Below are 26,827 nucleotides of genomic sequence, written 5' to 3'. Positions count from 1 at the left end.
AAATGGAGCTGGCCCAACTTTTATTGGAATGTGTTGCAGCATCAGAATTGAAGTGTTTATTTTGAACAAAGAATAACACTGATGAGGTATCACAACAAATAATGTGCTGCTGTGTTGTTTTCAATGTAATACAGGACACAGATGATTTATAAATTATTTTCAGTTTTAATTTGTATTTTACATACCATCCTAACGTTTTCTGACTTGGGGTTGTATCACAGCATTAATGTTATCTACTCTTTACTTACATTAAGTTGCCCTAGTAAAAAAAAAATTAACAAGCTATTTTTTAAAGTAACTTGTAAGTAATCTGCAGTTAACTGACTCAGCAGTATATGTGCTATCAGGGCTTGTCGAAGAGTCTGCTCCCTCTACTAAGTTCTCTCAGCCTGCTAAAGAAACTGACATGTATGCAGAAACTGTGCCATTTTTATTAAATGTCAGCCTCAGCTTCATCAGAGCTGGTCTTCTTCTCCAGTCCTAATTAGTTCAGTGTCACAGTGTGAAAAGATGAAGGGGTTATTTTTAGATGTCCTTAGATGTTTTAATTCTTTCTGTATATGACTGTACCAGAAAGAAAATGTTTCAATAATGTCTTAATGCAATGGCTCCTTACCATTTTGCTGACTGTTATACAAAAAAGTGCCTTTAACCACATGTTTCAGGGTGCATGACTAGAAGTCATGATCTGTTAAATGAGGGACTGGTGCTTTCCTATGTTCCTGTAGTATCTATTTCTCTTATCTACAATCCAAATAAAAAAACTGGGTATGTAAAATCAAAATTTAAAGAGCAAGTAGTGATGTATAAATCATCTGTGTCCTGTATTACACTGAGAACAGTTCAGCAGCACAGTATTTGATGTGGCACCTCATCAGTTTTATTCTTTGTTCAGAATAAACACTCCAGTTCTGATGCTGCACCACAGTCCAAAAAAAGTTGGAACAGTAAAGCACTTACCACTGTTAAAATGTCTGATCTTCCAGTAATATCCAATTTTCTGACTACAGTATTACCGTATTTAAATATTTATTTTGGTTATGTGTTGACTGTCACAGCTGTTAAGAGATGGCAAAAAGTGAGTTCAGACTCAAAATCAGAGCAGATCTTGTGTGGAGCTGAACTTGAGCCTCTGGTGTGTCAGCGCTGCATTTTGTACCTTCATCATCCTCTCCAAACCGCCTCTGTCTGCTGCTGTTTCTGTAGGAAAATTCAGTTCTTCAGTCATTCAAAAAACATGTTGCATCAAAATATAATGCAACAATCAAATAAGTTCCCCACAAAATATATCTGTTTGCAGTTTAGTTACATTATTTTTAGGCAAGAGAGTAGGTATACATTATGATATGGGCTATGATGTATGGTCAGGGTGCTGTACCTGTGATTGTAAGCTGAGTGCCACCTACAAACATTATACTGTAACACATGCCATGCTTCAGAACAAATGGAGAGCAATTGCCATAAAAGTGGCCATTTATCTCGGCAGAGAGCAACACTTTGAATACCTACATCTGTAACTGTCAATGGGCTGCCCTCATGATGATATTTATTTTTCATATACAGCTGCATGTGTATGTAAAATGACACCATGGCGCTCTAGTCTGCCATGTCCATAGCCCTTTCATCTGTTGTTGGTCATTTTTGTATGTGAATATTCTAATGCAGTGGTTTCAAAATGGTGTGTCGTGAGGTAAGTTCAAGGCACGCCTTGGGATTTTGTGACAACTACACATTAATACTGCAGTTATACTTGAGGTAAGTTCAAGGCACGCCTTGGGATTTTGTGACAACTACACATTAATACTGAAGTTATACTATACAGAGGCAAATCATATAACCGAAAAGAATGACCTCAAGAAAAGAGAAGAGTTGTCAGCAGACAGCTGAAGGCTGCCTGTCCTATAGCTTCAGCTTGACCGCAAATGTCAACAGCCCTCAGTCCGAGTGCGTCGTCTTTCGGTAAAATTTAGCTAATGTTAATGTGGTGCCAAGCAAGCTGAAGAGGCACTTAGAAAACAAACATCCCTTCTATGTTGAGAGAAGCAGGGCCTAAGAGCACGGGATGAGCACCAGAGGCAGTGAGGCAGTTTGTGGGATTGTGTGAAATTGTCTGATAAGGTGATGGAGGAACACCATATGCTAGTGGGGCTTATTGCAAGGTAGACAAAACCTCATCCTTGCCACTTGAAAAAAAAATTTTGCAGGTGTTGTGCTAGGTCCAGATGTGCTCTTTTCAAAATCACCAAAGATTTAAAAAATCTGTGAGCACTGACAGGCATGTGTCTCAGTAGCTTCTAAGTAGGTAAACAATATTTACAATAGCAAATGTTTTAATGCTGATCCAAATTTAAGTTCCATTTAAAATGTTTTCTTTTCAACTGAGTGTCAACTGGTTTTCTGTCAATGCATCTCTTTTCTTTACAATATTAGAGGAAGTTTTTTCCAACCCAGTGCATAGTCCTCTCTGTTGATATGGATTTACAGTTTATATGCAAATGAGTTTTTATTCCCAGTGCATCTCTCCTCTTAGTTTGGTCTGTAAGAAGTGGTTACATCTTGATGAGTCCCCTCCTCTTTCACTCACTCATTTTATTTGCCATATGTAAATAACAATAAATGTCTATAGAGCGACAAGGCTGACAATGTGGTATAGAGGCCATGACATGAATACAGGTGTTCTTAATTTTGGCTTGCCCTTTATTGTGCATTAGGAAGAAGAAGTTTAAAAACAGATAACTAAAGGGCTAGACACACTTTGCAAATACCCTCATACATATGTTGACATGGACAACGGGTGCCCAGGCATACCTACTGATAGATCAAATCAAGGGTCTGTGTACACCAAAGTTTTCCAAGCACCGTGGTAAATCTACATTTGGGGCTTTTGCAGTGCGGACTGTCCTCACAAACCCAAATTTTTGGCCTACATGTGACCATTTGCACAGAATCCACACGGACAATCGCAGACCTGAGAAAATGACAAAATTACATCACTGAACAACAGTGGACACGCAAAGCATGAACAGTCCTTACCTGCCCTTTTAAAGAAACAGAATTATGGTACAGTCTACACCCAGGCTCAGAGATGAAGCAAACCTGTTTGGTCTGGATGCATTAATGCTGGGGTGACTGTCTCTATGTATTCTGGCGGCTAAGGCTTTGGAAATAACCTTTAAGTCTGCAGTCAGTGTGTATGGCTGATACAGAGCTACAACAGCATTTATTAATTAGGTCCTTCCTTATGTTTATGTAGTTATGTAGTCGTTAGCATAGTTATGTATTTGCATGAGTCTATAGCTGTGTCCCAGTTCAGGGGATGCATCGCTCAAAGGCTGCATTTGAAAAATGATTGCATCACAACATTGTGAAGGCTCTCTCAAATGCGGCCAAGAAATGCATCCTTCTTTCACTGGGCAAAGCTGGGCAATGAAGACTTCAGCTGGTGAATCCTTAACGGTTTAATCTAAACCAAGATTCTTTGTGGGAAAGCAGAGCAGTTGCTAGGCATTAGAAGCAGCACTTTGTAACACAGTGGTAGAGGCAGGCAGGAACAGTTGGTGGCATGAAAAGGAAATCCTCTGTAGACCAGACTGTCTCATTTCATTTCAGCCCATGGTCCAGTCTACGCGATCCATGGCAGCTACATAGACTATACCTTCATAGACTCTATTCTTTGAAGGATGTGATCACTAAAATCAGACACAGCTTGTCTGTGTGTTTTTGTGGGTTTTGGTAGCCATTGTGTGTGTGTGTGTGTGTGTGCCTTTGTATTACTTACATTATGTTGACTGAAACCTGTTAACAAACTCACATTGTTGAGAGACTCGGCCATCCTTGTGGGGATCAGAGGTTGGTCCCCGCAAGGAAATCACTGAATTTTAGGGTGGCAACGTGGTTTAAGGTTAAATGGTCTTATATTTTTATAGCGCTTTTCTATGCTTCACAGCACACTCAAAGTGCTTTCATGAGGTTTGAGTTAGGTTAAGTATTAGGGTCAGGGTTAGGGTTGGGCAAGTAGTGGTTATGGTTAAGGTTGGGGAAAGTCTACAGGAAATGAATGTAAGTCAATGTAAAGTCCCCACAAGGAATGAAAACATAGTGCTTGTGTGTGTGTGTGCGCGCGCTAGATGTGTTAGAGTCCTGACAGTATTTTATCAATCTGACCTTGTTAGCACTGTCTTTGAGATCAGATGTGTGTGTCAGGGCCCTTGGTGTAAAAACCTGGGTTTTAAGATAAAGAGTTTTGAGATCAAGGTCAAATCCACTCATTTATACACACATATACATAGAAAGTTGTGTGAGAAAGCCGTACTGCTTTCTCTTTTAACACAACAGGGGAATTCAGTGTTTCTCACTCTTTCTACACAGATCATCCTATCGCTCTGTCATCACCCTGCATCATCACACACACACACATTTTCCAATCACTCAAGTAGCTGGTTGCCCGTGTAGACCGCAGCACAGCATGGGTGGAACCCTGCTGGCTCAGTCTCTGTTGATCAATCAACACCTACTAATGGAGGGAGAGATGAAAGAGGGAGAATGATGAAGGGATGGAAAAGGAAAAGGATATGAAGATAGTTGGACAGGAAGGGAACTGACTGATATGGGACTTAAGGGCCAACAGCAATATGTCATGCTGGGTTTGAAACACTTGAAAATTGACTGTGTTCATGGTAGAATCTTCCAGAAATGCAAAATTTAACAAAACAAGTTTGGCTTGGAGTCCTGTCAGAGAATCCTGCAGTATAAGGGGCCATTTAGGAAATGGCCCCTTATACTGCAATTACTCTCTCCATTATTGCTGGGCTTGTTGCACACATTGAATGTTGACATGTGCGTGAGATGGAGAGTAAGAGGCACAGACAGACACAACTGAAAAGCGGAGCTTGCAGTCAACCTTAATTTTGTTCTTACTTATCTTAAAATATCCCTGAACTGCTGAAATTTATTTTCTGTCACCTAACGACCAGCTCAGCCAGCATGAGGTTAATGTAATGTTGCCGTTAATTGGTATTGGTGGACAACTTTTATGAGTACTAGTACAGTACTAGAGGGTGGTACTGGAACCAATACCCATGGTGTCAGCAAACGTGAGTCCCTATTTATGACCACAACACAATCATGTTTTTATTGTTGTAACTATGATAAAGAAGGTCCTGTACCCTTGTAAGTAGTTATTTTAACCTAAACCATGTTTTTTCTAAATGAGACCAAATAGTTTTTGTGTCTAAACCAAACCATGTAGGTTTCATCACCATAAAGAACAAGAATGACCATACACTGTAAGTTTAGATGATTTATAGAAAAATGCTGACATTTTGACCCGATCCTCTTAAAGGCAAGTCAAAACATTGGAATTTGTCAATAAATCATGTAAGCTTATAGTGTGCTGCTTCAGTTTGTCATGACCAGCAACTGCTTTTAGGTGATATGGGTTCCATAGCCATACCCATGTGTTTGTTTGTTTACATGACAGTGAAGGTATGGCACACCTGTATGGGTCATATGATTGTTCCCATGACAACAAAGGTTTGGGAAGTGTGTTGCTGGAAATGTTCTGTGAGCCATATTTTAAACATGGGGACAAGCAACATGTATTATTGTTCAGGTTTTAAATTCTTAATACTATTCTTGTGTATGCTGCAGTGTAGGGTGTATTTTAGTTTGCTATGCATCCATATGAAAAGTAGAATGTCAAGTGAAAAGATAGAACGATCGATAGCCTCTTTCCAAGATGGCGTTAGTTTTAATAATTCACTTCTCCACAGGAGGTGTCTTTGATGTCCCACTTTGAAGAATGAGTGTGTCCCTCTCTGTTTCTCTGTTCAGTTTCTCTTCACTCATTCAAATGAGCCTACCCACCCCTCTTTCTCCTCTTCTTATGACATGTCTTCGCTTTCATCCTGAGTTTTCCATCAAGATTAATGTTGCCATGGACACAATGAATTACATAGTGGGCTGCAACTTGGATGCTGTTTTTAGTCTGTGTTTATGATTAGGAACAGTCAGTATGTTTAATTAACTATTAACAGTAATTCTCAGGCAGGTTTTCACACATCCTAATTCCTTCCTCAGTACATACATACAGTATAGTGAGGTACACTGTGGGCTGCAACTTGGGCGTTGTTTTTCAATCTGTTTCAATTTGTTTCTATTTTGGAACAAAAATAAATATGAAAGTACACCAAATTAACTATTAATAGTTCATTTTTGTTATGTAACAATTCTATGATGTACTGACACCTACGGTATCACTGAATTGATTTGATTTTATGTTAAAGCCTGATGATTTGTTTGTTTTTTAATAAAAGGACAATATGCTTATTTCAGCATATTTTGGAATGAGAGCTGTGGAAATAAAATTTCACCTCTAGCATACCCACAGTCTCAATCATAACAGTCCACACTCAGAATAAGCCTGGCTGTGTTTTTTCTTTGCTACCTCTCTGTGCTTTTTACATCTTTCTCTCATCTTTATGTCTTTGCTCTACTAGGTATATTGTACAAGGGCAATGGCGAGAACATTTTCATTTCTCAGCAGCCCCCTGTCATCAGCAGCATTATGGGTACGTACAGACTCAAAATTCAAATATTGACTTGTTAGAGTTTTTAGGACCCTCATATACAGTATGTAATCAGTGTTAGCATGCTATTGCATGATGGGTGATAATGGACAGGACTCATGCGACCTACAAAAGCGCGCCTTGTGAGGCTCTCTGATTATTGTCTAGAAACTACCAAACTCTATACTCTACATGATAGGAAATTTGAAAATTATGATGAGTATTTTAGTTAGTGTATAAAATACTTTTTTTTTCATCATTACATACATTACAGAACTTCCCCAAGAACTTGCCAATCAGTAGTTACTTTTAAATGAATATGCATAGATTGCTGGAACTTCAGGTTTGTATGTGTTTGGTTCAGTATTTGTTTTTGTTTTTTTGTTTCTGGTTTCTTAATAATATTTGATGTGCAACCCATATACTGTATGTACTCATCAAGTCTGCAATTTGTATACTGTTATACTGTAGAATCTAGTGGTAGAAAAGTATTCACTTTATATTTTGGCAGAATTTAAGACTTTTTGGGATAAAGTTTAATAGTCAGTTTTGTTGTAACACAGTATTTAGTGGGCAGAGAAACTGCCACTTTTTCTCCTAGTGTGGAATGGCCATTTCCTTATGCACCGACCTTGCCAGTACCATCCCAGGCCTTTTTTGCTGGCAACTTAACCTTTTGGGCGTACTGTCTTTGGAAGTTCAGGCTACTCTAGTGCCCCTACAGGGAATTGAACCCTTGGTCTTTTGCTGTGATGAACTGCCCATCTGTCCCACATTTTTAAGGCTTCATTTGACTTGACCTTGTCGAAAAATGCTTGGCTCACAACCTGGTCTGGTAAAATTAATATAGAATGAGCTCCAAATTGGTCAGTCTGTTTTATGGAAAGAGCAGGAACTGTGGAACTGTGCAGTCAGTCAAAATGGATTTCACCATCCTCTCCTAGGAAATGGCCGTCGTCGCAGCATCTCCTGCCCCAGTTGTAATGGACAGGCAGAGGGCAACAAGCTGCTGGCCCCCCTGGCTCTGGCCTGTGGAGCAGATGGCAGTATCTTTGTTGGAGACTTCAACTACATCAGGAGGATCTTCCCCTCTGGGAATGTTACCAGTGTCATGGAGCTGAGGTAAGAGGGAAGGGAGGGAGGGTGGTTACTGCTGAATCTCCTACTGCCACAAAGATAAAGGTTTCACTCAGAGAACTTTTGTTTTGCTTTTGTTTGTTCCAGGTTTTTCAGTGCTGATGTAAATGCATAATCTTTGGTGGATTTGAGTCAAACCTAGGACCTATAATATTTGTGAAAAAATGATTGATTTGAAGAGCCCTTGGTTTAAACTTAAAACCTAGCATTTGAATGCATCTATGTGCCACAGTTTTTCTGGGCATCTTTCCTTCCTGTCAACTCCATATCGCTGGTCTTGGAGGACTTTTAAAGAGTGCTTGAAAGCATAAAGGAACAGAAGGGTAGCTGCATTGCCAAATTGGACACTACCTTAATAAACATTCAATAACTTTCTTTTTAGTCAGAGTAATACACATTGAATTTAGAAGGAAAAGTCTGGTTTAGTGCTTTGAATTTATAAACATGCTTCTATTACATTTTTGAGTGCTCATTTTTCAAAAACTGAAATGAAAGCCATCTGAAATATTTTCCTATTGACTTCAATGAAGCACGAGTCCAATTCTGAATTTTGACTGCAACTTCTGTTCCTTTTTTGTTTTCCACTAAGTTTTTCTTTCAATGATTTTCACCTTATTGAACAACAGTCTGTCTACTAACTTTTTCTTCTGTTTTCTTTCCTTTGCTTCTACTGTACTAAAGAAACAAAGATTTCAGACATAGGTAAGAGTGACTAATCCTTTTCAGCCTTTAACCTTCTTCTTCATTCTGCTATCAATTTATGCTGCTTATGTCCCAGACTACACATATATTCCATCTTTCTCTCATTATTTTCAATGAACACAGTCACTGTTGCTCATTTCTGGCAGCTTTTAGAACAGAGCATACTGATGTCATTAGTCCTATGTTGCACTAATGCTTTAAAGCTAACTTGTGCCCTGCAGAGAATAGGAGAGTATCAAACAGATGAGACAAGCATAACAGGAGACAGAGATAATGTGCAATCGGGCAACTCCCACCTAACACACTCGTCCAAATATTCAAAAAAGTGACAATGTGATATGGATTCAATACAGTATGAAATATATACAGAAAAAGTACTGTGGAGACAAATACAAATAAAAATAAGTTTTATTGCTAAATTTGAAGCATGACAGAGAATCTAAGTTAAAATAACATATTTCCTTAATGGTCCTGGCTTGTCCTTAATCATGACAACAACAAGACTGCTGTTGTGCCTTTGTTTAGATTAGATTAGATTAAATTAGATTAGATTAGATTAAACTTTATTGTCATTACCCATATACAAGTCAAACAAAATGCAGTTTAGCATCTAACCAGAAGTGCAATAACAACAGTGAATTTTGTTACACTACTGCCCAAAAGATATACCATGAAGATAGCATATACAGCCACTTTCCATATCTTTAAATAAAATGTTTTACATTTATTGTTAAAAATTGTACTAGATTCAAAAAAATCTGTTCCAAATCTCATTATTATTATTATTCTGACCATTATGTTTCTGTCATGATCACATTTTTTTCACCAAAATAACTGATGAAATCTGGAAAAATGGAATTTGCTTACTATTCAGTAATACTGCAATACAACTTTCAACAAAAGCTAATTAATGGCAAAGAGAAGCAGAGTTGATTTATAAGTATCCCTGGTGTTTGCTATCATCACAGAAAGACCCACTCATCTCAGGCTTTTGCCTGCTTCTTTTTTTTTGTCTTCCTCAGTCTCATTCTGTTTCCATCTCTAATCTTGACAAGTGTTCACAGGAAATCCAGCCTGTTCTGTTGTCAGTTCAGATGGATGGCATAGTCATCACTTGAGCAGCAGCAGCCCCTAGCAAGGAGAGATGCTGGGGGGGAGGACGGGTGGTGGTGGGGGGAAGTTAAATGATGTTGTAGTTGTGAAAAAGTACATCCAGAAAAAGCAAACAGAATGATGATATTTTCAGGAAGCACCAAAATAATCTTTTCACATATTAATTTTGACACAGATATTATAAATTCTACACAACAAATCAATGAAGGGCATGTCCTATTAGCTCTGCTTTTGTGTGCACCATCTCCTGAGAAAAATATCTGGGTCCTTAACTGCCAAATGCTGCACTTTATCTGTCAGCTGTGTGGTATTGTGCAACAAGTGTAGTGGGTGTATGAAAGAGGTTTTCCCTGGAAACAGCTGCTGATTGTAGCTAGAAATGAGTTTAATGAAAATGCAGATATGCTGAGTTAAAAGCTCAGCTAAAGCTACATTTGCAGCTGTGTAGAGCAGTTCACTGAGTTCAGTATTCAACAGTCCATCAACACTGCCATCTTCATTGACTCAACCTCAAACAAACTATCAAAGTTTTTCTGTTGCTACACTTGTTTGATACACCATGTTTTCAAAGTCAAAGTCTCATGTCATTTTCTATACCGCTTAGTCCCGAACGGGGTCGCGGGGGGGCTGGAGCCAATCCCAGCCGGCATCTGGTGAAAGGCAGGGTACACCCTGGACAGATCACCAGTCAAATACGCAGACGAACAACCACACACACACACACACACACACACACACACACACACACGTTCACTCCTACGGGCATTTTAGAATCACCAATCAACCTAAGCCACATGTCTTTGGACAGTGGGAGGAAGCCGGAGTACCCAGAGAGAACCCACGCAAGCACGGGGAAAACATGCAAACTCCGCACAGAAAGGTCGCGAACCCAGAACCTTCTCGCTGTGTTTATTTGTCATATGCACAGTTAGGAAACGTGTTTCCCTGTACAATGAAATTCTTACTTTGCCATTCACATGAATGCCACACAATATAAGTGAAATATAAAGTAGACGAGCAATAACACAAATCTAAGGCACTTTAAAGCAGCAAGTGAAGGAAGCAACTAAAAATACAACAAGAACACAATATAATGGAGAGAGAATATATACTACGTGGGAGCTGTGGAGTGCAAATCTTCAGCAGTGAGTGTGCAATTATACATGTGCAAAATGAGTATGTAAATAGTACAGATGGAATTATATAAAGTAGATTCTGAGTCAGCTGTTTAGGAGTCTGATGGCAGTCGGAAAGAAAGAGTTTTTCAGTCTGGAGGTCCTGCATTTCACACTTCCGAGCCTCCGACCGGAGGGTAGAGGAGTGAACAGTCCATGCTGGGGGTGGGTGGGGTCCTTGAGGATGGAGGCAGCTCTCCTCTGCACCCTGCGGGGGGCAGGTCTGCACCCTGCGGTGGGAAGTGCTCTGCAGAGAGGACAGTGGAGTCCTGGTGATCTTCTCCACAGTCTTTACCACTCTCTGCAGGTGCTTGCGGTCCATAGCAGTAGTGCTGCCATACCAGACAGTGATGTAGCTGGTCAAGATGCTCTCGATGATGCAGCTGTAGAAGTTGCTGAGGATCCTAGGCGACATGCCAAACCTCCTCCTCAGCCTCCTCAGGAATTACAGCTGCCATTGGGCCTTCTTGACCAGCTGTGTGGTGTTGAGTGTCCAAGTGAGGTCCTCACTGATGTGGACGCCCAGGTATTAAAAGCTGCTCACCCTCTCCACTTCGAGGCCCTGGATGCACAGTGGGTGATGAGATCTCCTCTCCTTCCTCATGTCCACTATCATCTCCTTCATCTTGTCCATGTTGAGGCTGAGATTATTGTCCTCGCACCATGAAACCAGACCGGCCACCTCCCTCCTGTAGGCTGCTTCGTCCCCGTTAATGATGCGTCCTATCACTGTGGTGTCGTCCGCAAACTTTAGCATGATGTTGTCCTTGTGGGATGCGAGTGTAGAGTATGGGACTGAGGACACATCCCTGTGGCCAATGAAGTCCTGACAGTCAAATATCAGTCTCCTCTTGCAACAGATCAAAACTTTGTTATCCAGCTGGGCTGAAAAGGTCTAAGATTTGCTCATCTTGTCAGATGACAACTTGCTACACCTGCGCTGTTGTACAGCAGCACAAAGACCACTTAAATGTGTACTGCCAACATTGATTCATCATGCTGGTTTGATAATGATGATGATTATGAAACTGTCACAGTTTCATGGCATTTTGTCACATAAACTACTTGGCTAGGTTTAGGAAATAGAACAATTTGGTTAGGTCTTGGGAAAAGTCTCAGGGAATGTCCTGTAATTTTTGTACTGTATTTTAAGTTTCAGCCATCCACCCCAACCTCCTCCTAAGGCTGACTTTGTGACTCTATACAGTGCATCACCTATTATCACGCGCCCACTAAATTTAAGAAGAAAAAAATTTGTACACATATAGTCCGCACCTGTCTATAAGCCGCAGGTGTCCACGTTGTAATATGAGATATTTACACAGAAAGATGTTGCACAGCTTTTGTTGTCTTTTTGTATTGAGTCAGTTCTTCACGCTGCCTTCTCCAACGTCTCACCATCCATTCATTGATGCCAAGCTTACGTGCAGCAGCTCAATTTCCTTCTTCAATAGCCAGATCGATCGCCTTTAACTTTAAAGCTGCATCATATGCATTTCTTTGAGCATTTTCCATGATGAGGGTGTGTGCATGAAGCACAAAATGACTGATCTGAAGAATGTAGCGTGAGTGCATTTGATTTAATTCGAACAGTTTCATTGGTCCACTGTGAACTGTTCGGTAATTTCATTGGTCTGATGTGACGAGGCTAAATGTATTGGCGGCATGAAGCTCGTTAGCCCGTAAAAATACATAAATTAGCCGCATAGTTGTTTAAGCCGCTGGGTTCAAAGCTTGTGAAAAAAGTAGCGGCTTATAGTCCAGATTTTACGGTAGGATATTTACTAAACCTGTCACAAATTAGTGTCAGGTGCACAAGATATTGTGGCACTACATTATTTTTTATTTAGAGGTGTATTTACCAACATTAATGATATAAATGAGCACAGTTGCAGCTGTGTTAATTTGAATATATCCTGTCTGAACACAGAGTAACCATCCAGAGTTATACTGTCATCGGGAGTCTCTTTTCCCAGCCATGTTTCACAAAAACACAGCAGGGAGCAGACTTGTATGTCCTTCTGTTTGTGTTTTGACTATTTGTGAAGAAGAAATACTTTGTATAACATACCTTTAATATCTAGATGCACCACTTTTTTCTTTACCAAGTACTCCAGCGCTGTTAAGACTTGTGACTGGTAGTGGAGACTTAGATCCTCTGGCAGCCGACCACGCTCCACTATCAACTGGCCCAGGGAGCCTGAAATAACAGATATGATCAGGCCTTGTTAATATTTACCAGTTCACAGCATCTGATTCAACTGTTTCTTCTGCTATTATGGTCTGTGAAGAAGTGTTTTGGAGCAGTTGACAAAGGAAAAGTGTGAGGTATGTTGTGTTATTGAGGAGGCCATCTCACACCATAGATGTTTGGTGTAATTTGGACTGCAATACAAAACACCACGACAGTCATCTCTAGCATCCCAGAATCACCCACTTTCACATCTCAACACCAATCACATCTGTTTTTCAGTACACTTGAACTCTGTTAGCACGGGCAGCACGGTGGCGCAGTGGTTAGCACTGTTGTCTCACAGCAAGAGGGTTCTGGGCCCGGGCCCCACCCGGGACCTTTCTGTGTGGAGTTTGCATGTTCTCCCCGTGCTTGCGTGGGTTCTCTCCGGGTACTCTGGCTTCCTCCCACAGTCCAAAGACATGCAGCTTAGGTTGATTGGTGTCTCTAAATTGCCCATAGGAGTGCGTGTGTGTGGTTGTTTGTCTATGTGTTAGCCCTGCGATGGATTGGCGACCTGTCCATGGTGTACTTCGCCCGATTGCCGGCCGGGATTGGCTCCTCCGTGACCCCGCTCAGGGAACAAACGGTAGAAAATGAATGAATGGGAAATACATATTGAATGAGACGAAACGTGTGCTGCTTTTCTTCCATTTCTCCAAAGTATTTTATTATTTTATTTTTATGTGGTCTATGTGAACTACTTTTGGTCAACAAGTTGTTGTTTTTAAAGTACTATATACTGTAAATAATTTTTTATTTGTTTTAATTTGAAAATCTGTATCATGAGCTGATATGATAAGAAATGGGGGTTTGGGATGTGTCTTTACGGTTGCTTTAACACGGCACAAATAAGCAAAAAAGAGACAAAAGAAAAACAACCTGACTCCGAGTGAACTGCGACGTTGCACCCCGAGGAGGGCCATCTCATGTTCCCTCTGTCTAAGCGGTGGTAGATTAAGTGCTGACGGTATTTGGATAAATTTTCATTCTCTCCTCCCTGATTTTGCATTTCTGAATGGGAAATAGGGGCAGCACGGTGGCACAGTGGTTAGCGCCAATGCCTCACAGTGAGAAGGTTCCAAGTTCGGGCCCCACCTGGGACCGCTTTGAAACACAGAACAACACACCAGCACAGAAGACCACTTCCAAAGAAGCCCCACCCAACCAGTTACCAGTATCGGCCTGTAGCACTGAACTCAATTATTATGAAGTGCTTCGAGCGGCTGGTCATGCAGAATACCAAGTCCATCCTTCCGCCCTCTTATGACCCATTTCAGTTTGCATACAGGTCAAACAGGTCCACAGAGGACGCCATTACTGCTGTTCTCCCTCCAGCCCTCACCCACCTAGATTCAAAGAACTCTTACGTGCAAATGCTGTTCCTAGACTTCAGTTCAGCATTCAACAAAATAATTCCCCAGCAGTTTAAACAAAAACCTTCTGTCATGTTATATGTAAATCTGCTGCTGACTGTTTTTTTGCTGTGATATCTGCTCCTGGTGGTCATTTGCAATACTGTCCATATATACCTCATATGCTATTTGCACCTCATCACCAACGCCCTGGTGATGCTGAACCATCTGACAATCTCCTATTATTGTTTGCGCTACTGTCACTGACTATACATGGTTTTGAGTCACAGCTTATTGGCTGTACCATTTAGATTTATCCTAATTACTTCAATCCACTTCTTATTTTATTCTACCTTATCCTATTTTAGTTCCTAAATGCTATGGCACCCAATATTAGGACTACGTTCACACTGCAGGTCTTAATGCTCAGATCGGATTTTTTGCCGAAATCCGATTTTTTTGCGCTGTTGTTCACACTGTCATTTAAATGCGACTGCCATCTGTCTCATGTGTGAACAGTATACATCTCTGAAGTGACCCGCATGCGCAGAAAGAATATCAAGAAGAAGGAGAGCACAAATATTGCTTATGGCCTTTTGTGGAGCAGTGGCTGCTACCTCTGTACAGAGGAATGTGTGGGTGCGGAGTCGGAGCCAGGGCTGGTGGGCTTCCGTGAGGGGCTTCACTGACACAGAATTCATTAATAATTTCCAAGTGACAAGGGAAACGTTATTACCACCTGAATCACCGTTGTCTGCCATTTTTTATTACCCCTCGCCTCCTCCAGCGCAGAATTGTGACGTCTGTCACATTTCAATGACATAAAAATTGCATGAAATGCAACCTGACGGTTCAGACTGAAGTCGCATTGCAAAACATCAGATACGTATCCGATTTAGGACCACATATGAAAGTGGCCTGGGTCGGCTTTGAAAAATCGGATTTGTGCTGTTCACACTGTCATAAGGAATTCGGATATGGGTCGCATTTAGGCAAAAAGATCGGATTTGAGTCACTTCACCCTGCAGTGTGAACGTGGTCTAGGAGAGAGAGAAACTGTATTTCGTTTTTCTGTATGTCCTGCACATATAGTGAATTGACAATAAAGTCCTCGATCCTTGAAATTTTATATTCATGTTGTAAAGTTGCTTTGAGTCATGTGGCCACTGGCAAGATACATTGATTGGATTCTGTTTTTTTTTTTATTAGTTTAAATCTAGTTTTTAATTACAACACAATTTTTTCTGAAAGATCAGTCATGTCACATAGCTTTTTTCTAACCTTTAGCGCTGTGTTTATGCTTACTTATTCACACTGTTCTGTTTTATTTACTGTTTCATTCCCTCACTTCTTCAGATCCTTCCTCATCTGTCTGCCTTTTGTTACAGTATCTGTCATTTTTCCTCATATTTTACAACTGTACTTGCCTTCCTTCTTTGCCTTCTGTTTTTCCTTATTCTTCATATAGTTCCTTCTTTCATTCTTTTGTCCTATGAGCTGCTTGTATTCCTTATTCAGTCAATGCCCTCACCACTCCTTACTATTTCTCCTTTTCTGCTCAATTTATTTTTATTTTCTCTTTCTCCTGCTGCCCTTGTTGTTGTTTTTATCTTGTTCAGTCACATCTTTTAATATGTCCTGGCATATTTAGTTGATCGGGTGCCATCCTCAGGTTGTGTGTTTCTACATTCAACTTAACACATACACCTATGATATGTCTTTAATAAGCTACGCCATTAACATCCTCATAGGTTTTACTGGCACATGGGAATTTTAAAACTAAAAACTAGACCTCAAATGTTTAACATCAAAGGATGCAAATGATAAAGGTGGAAGCAGAACTGTCAGGATGCCATTGTGTTTAACAGAATGGGTCTCACAGACAGGTGGACACAGATAGACAGCCTTCACACCACATTCTGAACGAACCATTAAACTCACCGAGTTTGATTGTTCTTCCTTACACTGCTGTGTTTCTATTCACTTTTGTTTAGTCTATAAGAAACCATAAATTTTGTCTCTGGTGCTACCTTGAAAAGGACATGCTTATCAGCATGTTTGAGCATCACAAGTATAGAAAAACACAAACATTAACAAATTTTAGCTTTCTTAACATCCTGTGATGATCTGCTGATAGTATGTGTGTGTGAGAGAGCTGGATTTTACCTGACAGTGTGGCAAGTATCAAGAGTGTGTCACAGTCAAGTGGTGGCCCATTGCACCCACACAGCTCTGCTCCAACTGACAGACAAACCTACTGTTACTGTAATTTTCACACACAAACATGAAGACACTTGCTTACTTTTCCACTTACATACAGTATAGTATATTACACTTACACTATCTAGACAAATGAATTGGAAACATACTGTGTACACACGCAGACACACACACACACACACACACACAACAACAACAACAACAACAACAACTCTCAGTGTCTGCTTCCCATTCCTTCTCTTGTCTTACACACAGACCCACCAACCCTGCAGTAAAACCATACTGTAGATCCTCTCTGATTTTGATTATATTGTAAGGTTATAACCATTTGTAAAATTCTTAGTCATATACTTTATTTGGAAAACGCACCTTGTACCCGCAAATGTTTCCAGTGAGTGTTGGATCATGTTCATGTATTGTAGTGTCAGCACAGTGAACTGGAGAATCATCCACCAGTGACACATGGATTTTTAGCGTCTGTGTTAAAACCTGATGTATGTATTGCAGTGTTGAAGTATATAATCTTAATTCAAGTTACAGCATGACTAAAGCAATTCTTTCTTGTTTCTATCCTGTTTGTTACCCTCCTCCCCTTTTGCTTTCCACTACCATCCGTAGCAACAACCCTGCTCACCGTTACTATCTAGCCACTGACCCAGTAACAGGGCAGCTGTATGTATCAGACACTAACTCACGACGAATCTACCAACCCAAGATGCTCAGCGGTGCCCGTGACCTCATCAGTAAGCACATATTTCATCTTCCCAGTAAAACACTATGTTAGTAGAAGTGAAAGCATCCAGTTGTTTCATGCTCTGTACCAACACATATCCACTACCACTGAAATTCTTAGACTACAGCCAGCAGTATAAAGCTAAAGGACAGGGACTGTTGCAGTGAATGCATGATGTGTGTTTATTTAGGTAATGGTGAAGTTGTAGCTGGTACAGGTGAGCAGTGTCCTCCGTTTGATGAAGCACAGTGTGGAGATGGAAGAAAAGCTACGGAGGCACAGCTGCTGGGACCTAAAGGTACTTTCTCACACACACACACACACACAAGATAAGTAAGGGGATTATTATTTACTTCTGTGTCATAATTTTAGATACTGAAGAAGATTCCAAACATATAGTTCAGACACACTTACAAGATTCCAAACATATAGTTCAGACACACTGAACACACAGGCACAAACACATTGACAAGTTAACATCTTGCCCTGTATTTATTATACGTCTGTCCCCAGCACTGGTCATAAGATTTAAGCATGTGCACAGTCTGGGAGGTGCTATACAGAGGATCTAGGAGCTAGCTGAAAGATATTCATTGGATTAAAACTCTTAAGACTCATTTTGCCTGTAGTGTAATTGCTCCATCAACCAAACTGTAATGAATCCACTTGCTGTTTCTCTTACTTGTGGCTAGAGGTACACAGTACAGCAGTGTGGGTGGTTGCAATGACTAGATTTGTCCATAGATTTGTAATATAGTATCAGTATCACTGTGGAGGGTCTAATCATAAACAGATCACCTCTTTCTCTGCCCTTTAAAAGCAGTGCGCACACTGCCACAGCATTCTGACACTGTACTGTAGTACCCTAAAAAGAAACGTGTACAGAAGGTGCAGAATCTCTGCAAGTCATCATACAGTGCCTTAGATTAAATAAGCTTGAGGCGAGACGATACATTTAGTTACCGTGTGGGTCTGGTCCCGTAGAACTGTTTGCCTGCAGGGTTTTTTTGTACAGCCACATGTATCTTGTTAGAATTCTAAATGTTTTTTCCTGCTTGAAGGGAATATAAAATCAAGTCAGCCAATTTATCATTTACAGATTTTTTTTTTAAATTGGAACTGCCCAGGCATGCAAGGTCGCTTTACAAAAATATCACACTACTGATTGAGAATTAACTGAGCATCTTTCATCAAGCTCAGCAAGTCACACTGAAAAGAAAAACCATAAGTATTTACTATCCACAAATGCAGTATGGAGAGGGAACTTAGTTGAATATGGATATAATATGTTATATACCATATCCAAGGTCTACATATATGTGTAAAATATTCAAGAATTTGATCTTGTTTCATTCAGTATTTACATTAATTTTATCACTTCCGATATTATCAATACATATATTAATCTTTGCAGACTTTTCTTAATATACTCAGACTCTATATGTTCTATTTTTGGGTTATACTTTTTATTGTCTGCTGCAGCTGTATCCTGACTCCCCCATAGGAGAATTACCTCACTTTCATTTTCTCCTTTCCATCCTGGAGCTGATGTATTAATAATCAACTGGATGAATATATTGTTGCACATTGTTTATGTTCCTTCTCTTTCCCACAGGGATAGCAGTTGATAAAAATGGCTTGATCTACTTTGTGGATGGAACTATGATCAGGAAAGTAGATCGTAATGGAATCATCTCTACAGTCCTGGGCAGCAATGACCTGACCTCTGCACGACCTTTGACCTGCGATACCAGCATGCACATAAGACAGGTGACATATGCCTAAATATGCTGTATCCACCTGTCCACTCTGATTGTCTCATCAGAGTTTAAACCATGTGACCTGTAGTAGACAGGTAGGTACTGTGTGTTCACAAAAGCAGATCATATGGGGTTAAACATGTAATTATAACCATTTATGCAGTTTATCAAAGACGTTTAATGGTAACAATACATTTAGTTTAAGGGATTAGATCTGAGGTTTTCATACTTATAAGACCCCCTTTGTCATGTAAACTTAAACCTAATTATATACATTTAAATATAAAAGTAGCAATACATGTTATTTGGTCTTGTTAAACTGGTTATCAGCAACTTCCTCTGAAGTGGCTGCTCAGCCTACTTTCTCTTTACTGATGCATCAGACCTCAGTTCTGACTTGACCTCACTCTAGGATTCATTTTTATGTACATCATTTTTTAACCATCTGTCATTATCTACCACTACCATTAGGTAGTGGGCAGTGAGTCATTTAGTTTATTCAAAGTTGGCCAGATTCAACCAGGAAATAAACTATATATCAGTGTTAAAATCAATATGATCAAATAGCAAAATACATTAACATTTAATGAAATTATACAGAGTTAGAGTAGCATGTGGAATGAAACTCTCTCTCCACTCCCCCTGTGTGATTTCTACATCCAGGTTCGTTTAGAGTGGCCCACAGATCTAGCCATCAATCCCATGGATAACTCCATCTATGTCCTGGACAACAACGTTGTGCTGCAGATCACTGAAAATAGACAGGTATTGTCTATCCCCACACTGACAGCTGTGCATGTTCTATACATTTTCTGCTACATGTACTGCATTTTGGATTTTTGAGAAATATTTTTAATAAATTTGCTTTTTTGGAGTAACATTAGTAAACATATCAATTAATGAAATTGTTTCATTACACTTTGACAATTATCATCCATGTATGTATGTTCAGGTTCGGATTGTGGCAGGTCGTCCCATGCACTGCCAGGTGCCTGGTATAGAATACACTATGGGGAAAAGAGCTGTCCAGACCATGCTAGAGGGAGCTACAGCCATTGCCTTGTCCTACAGCGGTGTCCTCTACATCGCAGAGACAGATGAGAAGAAAATCCACCGCATTCGACAGGTAATTTAATCATGTATAGTAATTTCCTTTTAATAAGATGAACAGTTTTTTTCTACAAGAAAGAACAACTTTGAATTATGCTCAAGTCAGCAGTAGTAGTGAAGTACCAATCAGGATTATAGTTGGCATTACGTGGAGTTGAAATGTATCTGTTCTACCCACAGATTTAGGCAAAAGCATTGCATGACTATTAGTCTGTGCCACTGTCTTATTTGCTTTGTCTTATTTTCTTTGAAGAGGGTGTCTGTTCTCAAAGTGCTCCCTGTAGTTATTAAGACACTGAACTACAGCCCCATAGGTCTAACTCCAGACACAAGCACATTATTCAAATGATTTTAAATGAATGCTTTTACTGTGCTGCTTTCCTTTCTGAGAGAGATCTTTTGATTTTTGTTTTTTCAACATAGAGAAATTGTAGTCCAACTGTAACACATTAACTCATACATCTAATAAAGACAAATATAGCTATCTTCAGTACTGCATCAGTCCAGTCACAAATGAATAGAGCCACACTATCCTTCTATTTACATAAAATGTACCTTTTGGCAGTAGCACAGCTTACAGCCAGCCACTTATTATGTTGCTGATTAGGTTGTCTACACACATTTAGTACACAAAACTTAGATGCGAGTGGAGAAGAGCATCACTGTAGTGATGTTAATAGAGAAATACTTTCACTGTGATAGACTGATGCTCTCAGTACTGACCCAGGATGGTTTAGGTTGACTAGATCTCTTGAGTAATATATGTATAGCGAATGTCCAGTGATACAACAGAATATTTGGAGCAGATTTTTTTTTTTTATTACAATTTCATCACTTTAAAAAGATATTTCTGACTATCACCCCCTAGGTGTCAACAGATGGAGAAATTACCCATCTAGCTGGAGCACCATCTGACTGTGACTGCAAGGTATTACACCACTGCTACCTTACATACTGCGCACAGGAACAGTATACAACAGACTTGCACTCGAGCCGGTTACTGAGAATCACCGATCTGTCTCCAAATCCATGTACAACAATTATACATATGAACACTAACCCCCACATAATATACAGTATATACCCTACATATTTGTAATATTCATTCATCCATTCTTTTTTATCTTTTGTGAGCTGGATTTCCTGATGGTGACTGAGAGTTTGCTCTGGACTGCTCTTTCAGTTCCCCACATTTGTCAGGCAAGGGAGGAGGGGTGGCATCTGCTTTTAAAAACAGTTTTAAATGGCACTTGTTACCACCAGATGAATATACCAGCTTTGAACTGCAATTGTTTGTCATTACTTCATTATCCTTTACTATGTGTGCTGGTTTATCACCCACTGAAAGCCAGTAAGGTTTTTATTCAGGAATTCTCTGACTTTTTAGCAGCCACTTTACTAAAACTTGACAAGCCTTTAATTCTTGGGAATGTTAATATCTGCAGAGAAAGGAATCAGTGTTGTGTGCAATGCAAGTTAGGCAAGTTGTGTGCCTTCCTGGGGTGGGGAAGGAGCCGGGGCTTGTGCAGGAGGTGGAGCAATACCAATTAGATTTAGTTGGGCTTACCTGCACACATGGTTCTGGCTCTGTAACCAAACCCCTGGAGAGGGGATGGACTATATTGTTTTCCAGAGTTGCCCAGGGTGAGAGACACTGGGCAGATGTGGGGATACTCACAAATCCCATGCGGAGTGGTGCTGTGTTGACGTTCTCCCTGTGGAATGAGAGGGGTGCCTCTATGTAGTCTACTACATGTATAGGCATTCTAGATATTGTGCCCCCCTAAACCATAATCCTGTGAAAAGTAGAGCTGAACTATGGCTAAATGCAGATACTTGTACCATCAGACAACAGTGTTGACGGGCGGAGTAGAAATAGTAAAAGTATAAATGTCATGTCTCTCTGGGCTTTTTCAGAGACTGCTTGTCAAATTATCAAAAAATCTATGAAGGCGGCAAAATCTCAATATCTTACAACTTTGATATCTGAAAACTGGCATAATTCTCAAGCGCTGTTTTCTACTACTGACTATGTTTTAAACCGTTCTACGGAACACCACCTTCATATTTCTGTTACTCTCTGTGAAACATTTGCAGATTACTTTGTAGGTAAAATTATTAACATTAAAAAGTCCTGGACTCAGTTCTCGTCTGGCACTTCGCTTGTTTTAGAATTCCCAACTGTTTTAATGAGTTTGAGCTTATTTCCCTAACATTCCTATCTGAAGTGGTCCACCTTTGTAAACCCTCATTTTGTCTCTTGGATCCAGTAGTGCCTAGGTTCATTAATGTTATTCATTAAAGTTTTTAAAGCTGTTGGATCTAGTCTTCTTAAGCTCATTAATAAGAGTATCAGCCCAGAGTCTGTACCAGCTGGTTTTGAACATGATGTTGTTCAGCCTATTTTGAAAAAACCTAATTTAGACTATACTGACTTGACAAATTTCAGACCAAAGTGTGTCCAAACCTCCTTTCCTGTCAAATGTTTTAGAAAAAGCTGCTTTTGCCAATTTCAGTCATATTTGAATGATAATTTTGTGTATTATCGAAAATTTTCAGTCAGGTTTGAAATCTCATCACAGCACTGAGTTGGCAACTTAGCAGTGCTCTTTGATAGTTATCTAAAGTTTGATAAATAGATAAATGCAGTTGTGAAGTCCAGCTTTTATCAGTTAAGATTACTGAGCAAAGCTAAATCATTTCCTTCTTTCAAGGATTTAGAAATTGCAATACATGTTTTTATAAGCTCCAGACTGGACTACTGCCACTCTCCATATATGACTTTTAGTCATCTCTTGCCCCCTTCAGCCTGTCCAAAAAGCAGCTGCTCACTTTTTATTAAACACATACAAACGTGAACACATTTCCCCAATATTACCTTCAGTCTATTGGCTTCTATTAGTTGTAGAATTGAGCTCAAAATCTTATTTGTTTTTAAAGCATTTAAAGGTCAGGCCCCCTTTATTTTCTTGAGGTTCTTCATTGGTATGAGCCTAAGAGATCCCTTACACCTTCCACTCATCTTCTTTTAAAAGTTCCTAGGTTAAGGCTTAAATGCTGAGGACATCATGCTTTTGTTGTAGCTGGCCCGAGATACTTTGCCACTCAATATTAGAGTGGCCAATGACCTTACAGAGTTTAGATCTTTACTTATTTTTATGGCTTTTGGATCGTTGTGAGGTCTGACACTTTTCTTGCGGAATATGATTGATATTTTATTATGTTCTTATTTAGTCATTTTATGCTTATATGAAGTTTTTACTTATGATTGTCTGATGGTGTACTATTATTCCTGTACTGCATGTAAAGCACTTTGGTCAGTAAGGCATTGTTTTAAAATTCTATATAAATAAACTTTTGATTTGATTCAATTTGATTTGAAACTAATCTCATTACAGTGGTGCAATGGCAGAAAAACTACAGGTAGTATCTGCTTAACATGAATGTCTTAATATTATAGTACAATATAAAACAAATGTATAAGAATTGTTACAACTTACAACTGAATTTTCAGTGGCACCTACTTCTCTTTAGTACTCTTCTTTAGAGGGTGAATACCAGGATTAAACCCAATGGAATCCTTTGGGTTCGGGTTCAGGTCATGGTTCAGGGTTCAGGTTGGGTTCAGACAGAAATATGTAGCCTGGTCCATACTCTGTTCTCATTAACACATACCAGGTTGAACTTTTCATGTCAGGTTACTATTTATCACTCTTCTTCTCTGTCTTTGTTTGCTAATTCTTTCCTTCGCACTGTCTACATCCCTCTTACCTGCAGAACGATGCCAACTGTGATTGCTATCAAACAGGAGATGGCTATGCTAAAGACGCCAGGCTTAACTGTCCTTCCTCTTTGGTGGTGTCTCCAGATGGGACACTGTATGTGGCTGATCTGGGAAACATCCGGATTCGAGCTATACAACGCAACCAACCACCCACTGGTATGCATGTACAGCACATTTACAAAGTGAACATACATATGTTCCTCCCCACCTCTCTCTATATTTTGGCTAGTGAAAATATTATAGTTTAAAAATAAAATAAAAACTACTTATTTTAAGGTCCACTTCACCGTGGTTGTAATGACCGACTATTTCTTTGTCTTCAGGCTCTCTAGCTTCAGGTCCTAGCTCCTATGAAGTGGCTTCTCCAGCCTCTCAGGAGCTCTATGTGTTTGATTCGAATGGAACTCACCAGTTCACCATGTCTCTGGTCACTGGCGACTACAAATACAACTTCAGCTACAGGTTGGTGTGTGTGGAAATGAAAACATATTTGATGTGGAGGGGAAAAAAGAATTTGGCATAATGTTGCAATAGAGATGATTGTGTTTGCAACACATGCCCTCAGTCCACAGTTTATATGTCAGTAAGTCTTTATCTTGTGTGGCTTGGTGTCCTCATTTGTTACATCTTTTAAAAATATTTTATTTCTGCTTAGTTTTTTTTATTTTCCTCCTTTTTAAACTAAAAAAATCACTTTTTCATTTTCCTCCCTCTGTTCCTCGACTCTCAGCAATGATGAGGATCTCACTGCAGTGACAGACAGCAGCGGGAACACCCTCCGTATCCGTAGAGATACCAATAGGATGCCCGTGCGTGTAGTTGCCCCAGACAATCAGGTACTATGAGCCTTTTGAGTTTTTTTTCTCATGCTGCTGAACTTTACTTGACAGAATGAGTTTTTATATGGAGGCATTTATTTTCCAAGAGGTTACACAAATTTGGGTTTATCAAGCCAGTTATTTGCCATAATATTACACCAGTTTCACCTCTTCCTATTATTTTTGATTCTGGTAGAATCCTGTAACCCTGTTTGCTTGTGTCTGTGCGCGTAGGTTATCTGGCTAACCATCGGGACTAATGGAGGTCTGAAGACTCTCACAGCTCAGGGTCAGGAACTGGTCTTGTTTAGCTACCATGGCAACAGTGGCTTGCTGGCTACCAAGAGCATCCAAATCGGCTGGACTACCTTCTATGAGTGAGCACTGTTACTGAGTATATATTTGAGTGCATGTCTGGATTGCTATGTGCTGATGAATGGATGGATGGACAATCAGATTTTAAAATTTCAAAAGGTGGATACACTTGTATCCACCTTTTGAAATTACCTTTTGAAAGTATATTACCCAAATTACTGTGAATTATATTAGTATTAGTCCTGAAGGTTTTATTGCAATGAGAAAATAATTTCAGACATTTCGGACAGAATAGTGTCATCTACAACCCCAGTACCAAAAAAGTCGGTATGGTGTGTAAATATTTAAAAAAAAAGAAAGAAAAAAAAAGACCTGAAATATTTTGAAAACCTTTTTTTGACCCCATATTCATTTGGTAACAGTACAAAGATAACATATCTAACATTACAATTAATATATTTTGTTTTAGATAACCTTATTCTGAATTTGATGTCAGCAACATGTTCAAAAATTTGGGTGAGGGGCAACAAAAGACTGGAAAATTTGTGTAATGCTAAGAGGAAAAAAACACCTGGTGGAACGATTTACAACTGTTTAGGTTAACTGGCAACAGGTCCGTATCATGACTGGGTGAAAAAAGCATCCCAGAAAGGCTGAGTCTTTTAGAGGTAAGGATGGAACAGTTGCAGTTGGAACACCGGTGTCCTTGCTGATAGACTGCTGCGCTCTGAAGATGTAGCTGCCTGCTAATAGAGCTAGCTTGGTCAGATAACGAGCACTCACATCTCAGAATTTGTTCTGATGTTTTCGAAGTCGCCATTACTTGGATAGACTGTATCCAAATTATGATACAGATCAGCACCAAAATCTAATTAATTGTTCTCTGGGCCTACCACTCCAAAGAAATTTCATTAAAATACATTCATTACTTTTTGAATGCCAGCATAATCATAACCCCCACCCTCGGAGGAGGTCATTTTTAAGAGAATTCAGGGAAATCTCTGTAAGCAAGGGGCAGGGCTGAAGACCAATACTGAAAGGCTGTGATCTTCTGGACCTCAGGCAACACTGCATTAAAAACAGACATGACTTTGTAGTGGAACTACATGGGCTCAAGAACACCTCTGAAAGCCATTGTCAGTGAACAAATTTCATTGCCACTGTCACCAAGTGCTTGCTCAAGGGGGATTTGTTGGGTTTTTCTTATATAATATTAATAATAGTAAGCTCTAGACCTTACTTTGTAAAGTATCCTGAGACAAATAAAATTGAATTGAATTTAAAATTGAATCACTGCATCCACAAAGACAAGTTACAATTCTATCATGCAAAGAAAAAACATTTATAAACAAAATCCACACACCGTCATCTTCTTTGGGCTTGAACTAATTTAAGATGGACTGAGACAAAGTGAAAAACTGTCAGTGGTCTGTCAAGTCAAATTTGAAATCTCACAGTTCAAAAGCCATCTCTTATGGCATGCAAGGCGCATTAGTGTACACAGTATGGGTAACCTGCTCATCTGTGAAGGCACCATTAATACTGAATGACAGGTTTAGGAGCAAGATATAAGTCCAGTAACACTTGCAGTGTTTTGAGCAAATGAGAAGACCAATACATTTCGGCATGAAGCTTTCATCACAGTCTCTTGAAAGCACACAAGTGTTGCTGGACTTCTTGTTTCCAGTTTGTTTTTTCCTTGTCTGTGCACCTTGACAGTGGGTGAAGTTGTGCCAGAACTTTTTGCTGCATCTGGAGCAAAATGTGCTGCTATCCAGACAACATCATTTTCACGGAAGGCCTTAT

The 26,827-nt window shown here is 39.7% G+C and overlaps 1 protein-coding gene across 14 annotated transcripts in view; it reads left to right on the top strand.

Moving 5' to 3' along the window:
* The window catches only part of LOC109965182 (teneurin-3), a 620,836-nt gene that overhangs the window by 560,337 nt on the left and 33,672 nt on the right, over positions 1-26,827 (top strand). For 11 of the 14 annotated variants that reach the window (XM_020608995.1, XM_020608997.1, XM_020609005.1 and 8 more), the window contains 13 exons: positions 6,498-6,569; positions 7,511-7,688; positions 8,385-8,405; positions 17,120-17,244; positions 17,425-17,532; positions 18,850-19,004; positions 19,658-19,759; positions 19,947-20,120; positions 20,973-21,032; positions 23,882-24,044; positions 24,212-24,350; positions 24,619-24,724; positions 24,941-25,083. In XM_020608995.1, coding sequence (XP_020464651.1) covers positions 6,498-6,569; positions 7,511-7,688; positions 8,385-8,405; positions 17,120-17,244; positions 17,425-17,532; positions 18,850-19,004; positions 19,658-19,759; positions 19,947-20,120; positions 20,973-21,032; positions 23,882-24,044; positions 24,212-24,350; positions 24,619-24,724; positions 24,941-25,083 — 1,546 coding nt within the window. The remainder of the gene's footprint in view (positions 1-6,497; positions 6,570-7,510; positions 7,689-8,384; positions 8,406-17,119; positions 17,245-17,424; positions 17,533-18,849; positions 19,005-19,657; positions 19,760-19,946; positions 20,121-20,972; positions 21,033-23,881; positions 24,045-24,211; positions 24,351-24,618; positions 24,725-24,940; positions 25,084-26,827) is intronic. The other 3 variants (XM_020609006.1, XM_020609002.1, XM_020609000.1) reach the window with 1 other exon arrangement.

Source organism: Monopterus albus, unplaced genomic scaffold (assembly GCF_001952655.1).
Source record: "Monopterus albus unplaced genomic scaffold, M_albus_1.0 scaffold97.1, whole genome shotgun sequence".
Classification (NCBI taxonomy): domain Eukaryota; kingdom Metazoa; phylum Chordata; class Actinopteri; order Synbranchiformes; family Synbranchidae; genus Monopterus; species Monopterus albus.
Note: the sequence above shows the minus strand (reverse complement) of the source record. Positions and strands in the feature narration are given on the sequence as shown.